Source organism: Ctenocephalides felis, unplaced genomic scaffold (assembly GCF_003426905.1).
Source record: "Ctenocephalides felis isolate EL2017-DRISC unplaced genomic scaffold, ASM342690v1 CF-g0.4_SCAFFOLD_01170, whole genome shotgun sequence".
Lineage (NCBI taxonomy): Eukaryota > Metazoa > Arthropoda > Insecta > Siphonaptera > Pulicidae > Ctenocephalides > Ctenocephalides felis.
In genome coordinates this window covers 2,261,164-2,271,850 of record NW_020537324.1, presented here as the reverse complement: position 1 = coordinate 2,271,850, position 10,687 = coordinate 2,261,164, and the positions used below count along the sequence as shown (strand labels likewise).

The 10,687-nt window shown below is 29.9% G+C and overlaps 3 protein-coding genes across 3 annotated transcripts; 2 read left to right on the top strand and 1 right to left on the bottom strand.

Annotated features, from left to right (window-relative positions):
* Window positions 1-3,864: 3,864 nt before the first annotated feature.
* On the top strand, window positions 3,865-7,475 carry LOC113365937. Its single transcript, XM_026607481.1, has 10 exons — window positions 3,865-4,087; window positions 4,250-4,427; window positions 4,703-4,875; window positions 5,227-5,442; window positions 5,560-5,664; window positions 5,749-5,946; window positions 6,049-6,392; window positions 6,460-6,837; window positions 6,899-7,215; window positions 7,295-7,475. The coding sequence occupies exons 1-10, from the start codon at window positions 3,865-3,867 to the stop codon at window positions 7,473-7,475; spliced, it is 2,313 nt and encodes a 770-aa protein (XP_026463266.1).
* A 437-nt stretch (window positions 7,476-7,912) lies between these two features.
* On the top strand, window positions 7,913-9,021 carry LOC113366641 (RNA-binding protein 7). The gene is made up of 2 exons (XM_026608277.1): window positions 7,913-8,070; window positions 8,139-9,021. The coding sequence occupies exons 1-2, from the start codon at window positions 7,984-7,986 to the stop codon at window positions 8,787-8,789; spliced, it is 738 nt and encodes a 245-aa protein (XP_026464062.1). The 5' UTR covers window positions 7,913-7,983; the 3' UTR covers window positions 8,790-9,021.
* Window positions 9,022-9,813: 792 nt separating this feature from the next.
* On the bottom strand, window positions 9,814-10,651 carry LOC113365933 (transmembrane protein 136-like). Its single transcript, XM_026607478.1, has 2 exons — window positions 10,342-10,651; window positions 9,814-10,043 (listed from the first exon to the last, which is right to left on the bottom strand). The coding sequence occupies exons 1-2, from the start codon at window positions 10,649-10,651 to the stop codon at window positions 9,814-9,816; spliced, it is 540 nt and encodes a 179-aa protein (XP_026463263.1).
* Between the last annotated feature and the right edge of the window lie 36 nt (window positions 10,652-10,687).

The window sequence follows — 10,687 nt, the reverse complement described above, 5'->3', positions numbered from 1 at the left end:
AGAAAAATTCAAAAAAAATATTTCAATCATTTATAGATCCACTCAAAGGGTTGCTCTCTAAAAAAGCTACATTATTCATGAGAAGTTCACAAAACTTGATTACTGTTAAAAACTTGTTCTGAGATTTTTGCAATGCTAAAATATTGATCTGTGCTGATTTTTGTATCTGTTTTATCTAGGCACTACTTCTTATAGGACAACTTCTATTATGTATCCTAAATTTATTAATCGGCAATTACTAGACAGTTTTCGAAGAAAAGAGTATTTTCTTAGAACGTGTATGACCTTGTAGACTTGTCCAGTCATTTTTCTTTGTACGATAACATCAAATGCGAAGGAGCGGGAAATTGAAACCTTTGTTTGTTGATTTTTGGCATTGAAGATTTAATACAAAAGTTAGACCTTCAAGCCTTAGAATTAACAATATAATAAATGATTTGGTATATTAAGTTTAGTAAGTAGTTTTAGGGGTGTTCTTATACGTGAAAACATATATAAAATAACTTCTGACCTTAACATATTTGTTTGATACTAATCGAATTATTGTAATTGGTAAAAATATTTTAGTTGTGTGAGTTTAACGCCCAAAACAAGCCCGTTAAAGAGCACTAATTATTTTTTTATACAATCGTTCACATATCTTCATTGCCCTTAATTTATACCCGATATTTATATCTAAAAGTGAATAATAATAATTTACCTATTTATTACCTTTTCATTTATTTTTAGCCAGAAATTCTAATGTCTTATTTCTGCATAGGCGCCGTGTGGGTTTTACACCTGAAGCTGCTTGCGTTAAAGGGCACTCAATAAACCGCAGTCGGTTTTCGCATTATTTATGAGTTTATATTTCTGAGAACATTTAGATCTACGTTAAAGATTGAATACATTAGAAACTATTTTGCTGACATGCCACCTGCTAGAAGCTGTTACGTTAACCTACATAATTCAGAAAACCGTGGACAATAAAATATAACGTTTATAAGGTGGAAGGCATTAGGTCAGTAATATTTTCGGCTACGTATTTATAATTTAATAAGAGATTCTATCATTAAAGTAAGATAAAGACAAATTACGCAATTAACCTGAATTAGAGTTTGTCTGAAAGGAAAAGATATTGGAAAACAAATGTGAAAATAATTGTGGTTATAGATTATATACATATATATTCAAACTTGGTTTAGAAGCCAAAAATGTGATTTAAATTGAAAGACGTAACGCTATTATTAATAATTTAATGCAAACAAAAGTACAAGATCGCTCCACCGCGATTGTCTGGCCTTTTATAAAATATTTAAATTAAATGAAAAATTTCTCAAGGTGTTTATTATTCTAATTATTTTATCCAGATATAGCGCGACATTTAATATGTATCATTTATATAAAAAACTGCATTTTTATTTCTATTTATGACATTTTTACTTGCAGTATCCATGTACCGTTGTAACTCTAATTTACAGTTATGTCAATAACAAATTTTCTACACGTGACGATTACCAAATTCTAAAAATAAGTTAATGGAATTCTATGCATGAAATATATCTATCATTTTCCACCCTTATAATAATTCTTGCATGCCATCGTGGTATCTGCATTGTAAGCTCTTCAGATCGAATTTTCTGAATCAATTTTGCATTGGCTTCTGGTCAACTATTAAATGAAAAGTAATCGATGGGGTTTTTGCATGACGTCACCAGGTTGCTATGTTTTTCTTTTTAGACGAGTGACCTGACTTCACGCGTTTTCTCCCCTTTGGCGCATTGGCGCACCCCTGGGTTATTAATTTATGATAAGTAGTAAAATTATAGGTGGTTTCATGACTTTTATAGTATTATAACCCTTTTGAGGTAAAAATTAACACATAATATTTATGGTTGGTGAATAATTCACATAGTATTTTGAAGGTGGGGGATATGAATTCGTATGGAAATATATAGGTAATACGACAAGGGTACATTGAAATAATCACTCGTGACATGTTTCTGAGTTCTCAAATCTTCATGAATGTTTCAAGATTACTTAAACAATTTCGCGTTGATATTTTACTTATATCTAAATGATATAATTATGAATATTATTTCTATAATAGTTTTACAATTTTCATTTATTATTACCTATGTAATTATCTCCATAAAGGTGAACATGGTAACGGCGCTAATGTTACACATGTCGTGCATAATGATGTTAACAACCCGCATTTGCGTTACGGCGTCTCACAATGAACCAAAGTTCAATATATGGAGCCGAAGTTTAGTACAAACACATAGAAAATATTTTAACCCACTCGTATATCGACTCATGTAGACAGACAGCTGGAAAAATAATAAAAATTGGTAATGCCAACTTTTATTGGTACACGATTCAATGTAGTTCATATTCCATTTGAAAAATATTTGGTAAGATTATGGACTCTATCATCCTACCAAATATTATTAAAATCGTCAAATAAATGTTTTTTATCTTTGCCAAAACCTAATCGGCTTGATTCCCAAATGATATTGTTCGAAGGGTAAAAACCCTTCAAAATCGATGCAAGATTTAACGTTGTATATATGTGGGAATATGAATTACATTTTATCCCGACGTTTTGTAATCTCTAATTTTAAACAAATTTTTATTTTATAAAGATATGCATATATTTATGGATATTATCATAAATTATAACTGCAATAATAAGCTTGAACAATCACCATGGAGAAGTATAAAAGTATTGGACAACTCTTCCATAACAATTGGATGGTAATAATGAATGGTAGTCAGCCCGAAGGCAGGCTCATGGTGTGAGAGTCACCCCGAACAAATGATTCCCTTAACCTTTTTTTCATGTATTTTTCTCTCCAAACTTCTGTTTCCATGTATTGGAAGGTTTATAATTTTATTTCCGATCACTGATTTACAATTTTGTCTCCTGGTTACTAAAAGGTGACCAACTCCAACTTTTATTTTAATACATGAATCCAAATACAAAGAAGGCTTTTATCGCGCGAAAATACCTGACAGAAACACCACTCTGCATACAAACGTTAGTGAGCAATCAGACACCAGACACAACACACGTGTTTTTCGTTAATTATTGAAAATCTCTAAAATAATAATGATAAAAAATTAGAAAAATTATGTAAATAATTAATTAATAATATTGGTAAATAATCTGTGATTAAAGCATATTTTTTTGGTAAAAACAGGACTTGATCGTGGTGTTTGGCTATTAAAATTTATAGTGAATTTTTACAACAGTTACTGTTTTATAAATTAATATTAAATAAAATAAAAAATTTTGAATGCATAACTAATATTGAAATCTTTTACAATAATTATTAATGAAGTTTTTACATTAATTATTAAAAAAATAATTATAAATAAAATATATAATTTTAAATGCATAACTAATAGCAACAGACTACGTCAATAATATACTTTAATTATAATATTTTTTAAATTAAGAATAAACTATATAATTTTTAGTGCATAAACAAAAATAACAAAATTTTACAATATTATAATTAAATCATAATTATAACATTTTTTAAATTAAAAATAAAATAAATAATTTTGAATGCATATGCACCAATAACTAATATTAAATTAAAATTCATGAATATTGTGAAGTAAATTTTTTTTATTTGTTATTATTAAATATGTAATAGTGTAAAAACAATTATAGTCAAAAATTATTTAATAATTGCTTTAAATAATGAAATTAAATTAAAAAAAAAATTAATTAAATAAAGTGCTAGAAGAATTAGGATTATACACATTATGATAAGAACAAATATTCTAACATAAACACCAAAATAAAGTTTGTAACTATTTTTTAGACTATATTAATATTTCAAACTTTATTTAATATAATTATAATATGCAATGGTGTTTCAATTATGTGGTTTGTCTCTCTACGGACAAGGTGACCAGAATAATAATCCTGATAAAGTTGCCGACCTGAAACGGGCTCTGCACCAGGATGGAACGCATCCTGATCTGTTTGAACTTCCACCAGAAAATGGAACTACTAAATTGAAAATAGAAGATATGGATAATGAAATCGAAACTGAAACAAACTTTGTGAAAACTCAAAATTTATTAAATAGTGATAATAAAAATGTTATTGAAGGTTCAAAAAAATGTGATTTGATTACCAAACATGCTTGGATTAAAAATGATTTCAATTGGGCAAAATGTAAATCTGCCAAATTTTTTGATAAATCTTCAACTGTGATCGATACGAATGGTTTTATACAAAATTATCCAGAACCTCAAAAGGCCTGGTCGGATCTTGATGACAAAAAACAAGTATTAGGCAATGAAGTAGAAGAAGATGAAAATTGTTGCTGGATGTGTCTTTTTGGACAAAAAAATAGGAAAAATGTTGTCCACTGTTCACCGTTGCTGAACGAAGAATCTATTGAAGAAACCGTCATAACACAAATGTGGGTCGATGTATATCAATTATTCAAATAGCACGTTTATGTCGTAAGAGACATTCTCATAGTTATAGAGAAATTTGTATAGAAACTAGATTATTATTTTATCAAAACGATATTTCAATTACTATAATTACTACGGCGTTTTGGGTAAAGAATAAGCATTGGCTAAAAACCTTTTCTTTATATATATTCCACTTTTCTAAATTGGTGATACCTATATATTTTTTATTTAAATCCAATGTTTTATTAGGTATATATTTTTGTAATTTTTTCGACAGAAAACCAGCCGCCTTGCCATCACCAACGGTATCTTCAGAAGATGTTCTTCAAGAACATCTGAACATCCAACAGCGTCAACAAGAATTGCTGCTACAACTTCAACAAAAGCAGGCTCTCTTGGATAGAGTTACATATGGAAGGGAAACGCCATCTAAATTATTTGGTGAAATAGGTTTGCAGAATATCATTATTTTCTAGACAAACGGAAGTTACAGGACTCTATTTGTTTTATTTATTGAATATTAATATGTTGTTTAAATATGCAACAAATGCGCGGGTTTTCTGATAAAGTTTATCAGTATAACACTTTGCACTAACGGTAGAAACATAATAAATCACACTAAGAGGTGCTACTGGCGTTTAACCTGATCTTTATCAGTTTCTTGTGGTCATGTACATAGTTTATATTTTTTTATCAATATATTTATATTTGACTATCAATAAAATAACCAGTATATTATTTTAATTTAATACTTCGAGTTATTTAAAATATTAAATTGATTAAGTATTTTTTCTTCTTCAGATGGCTCCAGATTTGTGTCACGTAGTGTTAGTTCAGCACCAAGCAATCAGAGAGAATTATTGGACCATCAAGGAGCGATAAGTCATGAAACCCAAAACGATTCTTCGACCCAAATTCTACGACCAGCTTCCACCCAAACAACTAAAAGTTTTCTGCAAACCAGAGATGAAGAAACGCTAACGAATATTTCAAATTTTGCTGATAGTATCTCAAAAGGTATGTAACTAATTGTTATATACCGTTATATCTAATGACTGTAGCCAATCACAATTAATTTATTTATATTTATGTTTATTTTTGTCTACATTGTATATCGTATCTAATTATTTGTAGATCATGGGGACTCATCGAGTGTCAATAAATCACCACAAAAGTTACAAGATTCTCCTGTTTTATCAGCGATGGCAGCAGTCTCCGCGGTCTACTGTGGGAAAAATGGTAAAATCTAAGTTACATAGATTTTTATTATAAAATTTAATTATTTAACACATGATTTTCATTCTTTTTAATATTTTTTTGCAGGTGCATCATCCGAAAACTCGTCTCCCAATAATTCGCGCCCTGATAGTCCGATAGCAATAAAAGAGTCTCCATATCAAACACCAGAGAGGAGAATACCTCGTCTAATACCAGTAGTTCGACAAAATAATGATTATGTTGCTCGAATTGAAACAAATGGTTATCAAACACCATCGTCCAGGTCTAAAAGCAGACAAGATGGTAAATGCCTAGTATCAATTTTATACAAATAAAACGAATTCGATGAATATCTCTTGGTAAGGCATGTTAATTGATTTTGAAATAATTTTTATTTACTTTTAGATGTTAAAACCCCAACCAGAACTCCTTCACCAAAACAAAATATTTCTCTACCGCCGACTCCGAAAAAAACTAACAAATCTTTACCAAACACTCCTAAGAGTTCTATTCCGTCCAGAGCAGGAACACCTCAGCGTAGTACGATGTCGCAAGTTTTGACACCAGTACATGATTCCTCAAAAGATTTTACAAGTCGTCTCGTTTCATACCAGGGATCGCCGGATAGAAAGGATACTAATTCATATAATTCCAGGGATCAAGATGTTCCTTTTATTGTGAAAGCACATCCAAAACGATTTATGGATGAGAATGAGTTTGAAGTAACGACGTCTGATTTAGCAAATGCAGTAAGTTGAAGATACACTTTATGTAAACACCGAAATCTATTATTATCTGTCTTTTTTCGTGTTTCAGTCATCAATAACCGATGACACACCACGTGAAGGTGTACCATCAATGCTGAGAAAACCTATGTATCTTACACGTGGTAAACGTGACCAGGAAATTAAGCCACCTCAACGACGTATTCCGCGTACTAGCAGTAAACTAAATTCGATTTACAGCACTTCAGCTAATAGAAATTCTACTAATAATTTGATAACGCCATTTGATAATGTGAAAGAAGGACTCTCTAAAACCATAAAAGATTTAGAATGTAATGACTGGGAGAAAAATGTATCAGCATTTAAAGGATTGATTAGACTACTGCGATACCATAACGATGTTGTAGAAAACTCTTTGCATACTTTAGCAGCACTTATGGCCAAGCATATTTTGAACTTGAGATCACAGGTAGGTTTATCATAAATATGATTACTAAGTAGATAATATTATTATTATGTTATAATTTTAGGTTTCCAGAGCTGCATGCCAAGCAGCTGGTGAACTATTTACAGTACCTCGTCGTGGCTTAGATGCAGAACTTGATGATATAACTCAACCTCTTCTGCATCGAACAGCGGATACAAACCGTTTTTTAAGAGCAGATGCTGATGCTGCCTTAGACGTCATGTGTGATCGGCTGGCGCCTCATCGAGTTGTTTTTGTAGCCACTGGTAAAAGCGCTTCTCATGCCAGTGCTTTGGTCAGGGGAACTTGCGCCCGTCTTTTAGCAAGATTGGTACAGCGAGTTGGGAAAGACAAGATATTTTCGCTGAACAAGGAACATAGGTAAAGATAATAAATACATATTTCATTACTACCATTGCTTGAGACTGGTATCATATATTAAAGTAATTATTTTTAACAGGGATCGAGTCCTAATCACCGGAGCAAAGTTTTTGCAAGAGGGCAGCCTGGAGACCCGAAATTATGCAAAACAACTGTTTCAAGAATTAACCAAACATGAAAATTTCTCGAAAACAATTGTAGAAGTCTTACCTACAAGAACTATGCGTAATATAGAAAAAACTCTCAGAAGTATTCACTGATTTAAATTATAAATTTTGTTACTTAGAATAAAATGTTTTGTATATATAAAAATTGTAATGTATATTTATACTAAGCTACTTTAAATGACTAAAAAATGTTATGTTATCTATATTACATCATTTAATAAATAGTTGATCAATATGGTAATATTTCTTGTATCAATTTTATACTTACTGATTTTTATTTAGTAATGTATAGCATATTTTATTATTTATAATGTATATTTTAAGTTTAATGCTAATTTTTAATAAATTTTGCAATTGTTTTTTGTAGATGTGCCTGCCATCTATGTGAATTTGACAAACTAATCTTTTGTTTCCAATCCAAGTGATGTTTTTATCTATGGTTGTCTTTGACACTTTATTGAAATACGCATCCTCCATGTTTGTTTGATAACTTATATTAGAAAATTTTAATAATATTTTATTAAAGACAGAAAATCTACAAATAAGTCGCGATAAATTTAAGTTTAATACGAAGTATAAATTTTAATACTAATATTTTAACATGGGTGATAACGACGAACGTACTATTTGGTGCGGAAATTTAAATGAAAAGGTTACTGAAGCTATACTTTACGAATTATTTCTACAGGTATATATTTTAAATGATGTAAATGTTTTACTCACTGATAATATTTAAAATTAATGAATTTAACGTAGGTAGGACCTTTGGAGCGCGTTCGTATACCTCCTAGTCGAAATGGCAGGGGTGGGAATTACGGTTTTATTACCTTTAGTCATTCTTGTTCGGTTGATTATGCCTTAAATGTTCTTGATGGTACATGTTTGTATGGACAAAAATTAAATATGAAACCTCGTAAGCCATTGGCTTATAAATGTGATGACCCATTCGCTACAAGTCGGGATGATTTTATAAGGGGAGTTGACTTATATAGGGGAACTAATAATTCAACATTTAATAGCCCCTTAGCAAATCCTTATAATCATAGCGGATATATAGATAAAAGCATGTTACCCACTTCAGGAAGCAATAAAAGGACATACGATCAATTCTCACCTTCATATAATAGTTTTGATGACGATAAAGTAAAATCTGTTATTAATCAGGTCTCTCCTGTGCCTGGTTTAAATTATGCTGCTTTTATGAATTTGGGACAACAAATGTTCGCTATGAGTCAAATGTTACCATCACCATTGCTAAATTCAGTTCAAAACTCTTATTATGGTACACCAGTGCAACAATTTGAACAAAATAATTCTAATGGTCGAGATTCTTATAGATCAAATAATAGACAACGTCACAGGTCAAATCATCGTAGAAGTAATGAAGGACGCAATAGAAGACACTAAAGATATTTAACAAAGGCAATAAAAGAATTAAATACAATTTAACATAATATTTAAATGTTTTATGGTAAAATCAATTTACACAGTAAAGTATAAACATAATCAGTGAAGTACAAATTTTATTAAGAAAATTATCTATGTACAAATTTTTAAATAATCCTTAATATTTAAGTTTACTTATCAACTGCTGTTGGGTAATACAATTCCCTTAGAGTCTGCGCATCCTAGTTCTGAAGGCCTTCTATGCTCGATGGCGTTGATTGCAACAACATAGTGTGCTTTGACATACTTATACATATTCAACATGAACATGCAGCTCAAAATATAAATGACTATTATCACAATTTTTACTTCTAATATCATTTGTTCTGAATACAACATATATAACACATAAATAGTTCCCCCGAATCCTCGAATTAAAATAAATGTTGACATAAACATAACTTCTACCATAGAGTATACTTTAGTTCCCATGAATCCATAGGTTCGGATAAACCTAAAAAAAAATATCTATAAATATGTATGACTAAGCAAAACTATAAAATTGTAAATATAGTTTTGATAGTGTAATTTAAAATCTTGTACAGCAATTACAAATTATAAATATAATTAGAATTAAATTTTATTATAAATTTTATAAGACATTTTATAATTATCAATAGCCATTAAATCTTTTTTTATAAAAACACTTAATTAAAAAATATAGATAATATTATTTAGTATCAAATAAAATTATTCATCTTAATAAATTCATTCATTAAATTTTACTCTAAATTGTTGTAGATAGTTTTATATGTATTTATTTTGAAGGCTAATATTGTAAATGACTTCTTTTTTTTTTTGTCAATTTTGAAAGTAATTAAAATACTGCTCTAACAATAAATTCTAAATAAAATGTTTATTACATATGCAATTTCATACTAATGAAGAATCATTTTTTACCTGTAAGCACGTACAAATATTAAATATCTAACTAAGCTCAGTATATTACATTTTTATTATTTTAAATGACTGAATATTCAAAAAATCACCATCGTGCTTGTAAAAGAGGGTTCGTAAACTCCATTGCTCCAAGACCACAGCAAGCTGTTGGCACCCAAGGTGTTAAATATAACATTCTTGCAAGCGCATAAACAGAATAAATGTGGTGAATTATCATTAATTTGGTTTCTGTTTGATACCAAAGACACCATATTAGATCAAATGCAAAGTATCCCCAGCTATTCACGAGCACAAAATTGGGCAGGATTGATAATTCTGGAATAAAATCATATACAGTTTGTTATAAAATCAGTAACAGTAACAATAAAATATCATATGATGTACACAATACATATACACATATATATAATAGCTAGGTGTAAGTGGCATTTTGCCTTAACTGCTAATTATAAAGGAATCGATCTGAATCTCAATATGAAAAAAATCTGGGTAGCAAAACATGTTTGCATCTCATAACAGGTGTATTACAAAATGCCCATATATCCATCAGGAGCAACTTTTGCAATTTAAAATAAGTTATTGAGATAACCTGATGTTTTACTACAATCCATACCTTCTATTTTATCTTCCATTTTCATTTTACAAACATAAGATCCCATGGCTGTAGTCATTAGGCCATGTATTAAAGTTACAACCCTTGTGCAGAATTCTGGAGTACGATTTAATGAGGCGATTGTTATAAAGTAAAGTGTAGACCATGATATTAATGAGAATATTAAAGCAGTTGCAGATTGTAATTCAAGACTTTCAAAATTTGATTCAGAAAAGGGCCCTCCAATTTTTTTAGTACCAGTTTTTAATGCAAAATCAGAGAGGTTTTTGGAATAATCCTCTTCAGATAAGCTTTCGTATGTCGAATCCATAATGGATAGTGTAGTAGAAAATTGACTTTAGAAATA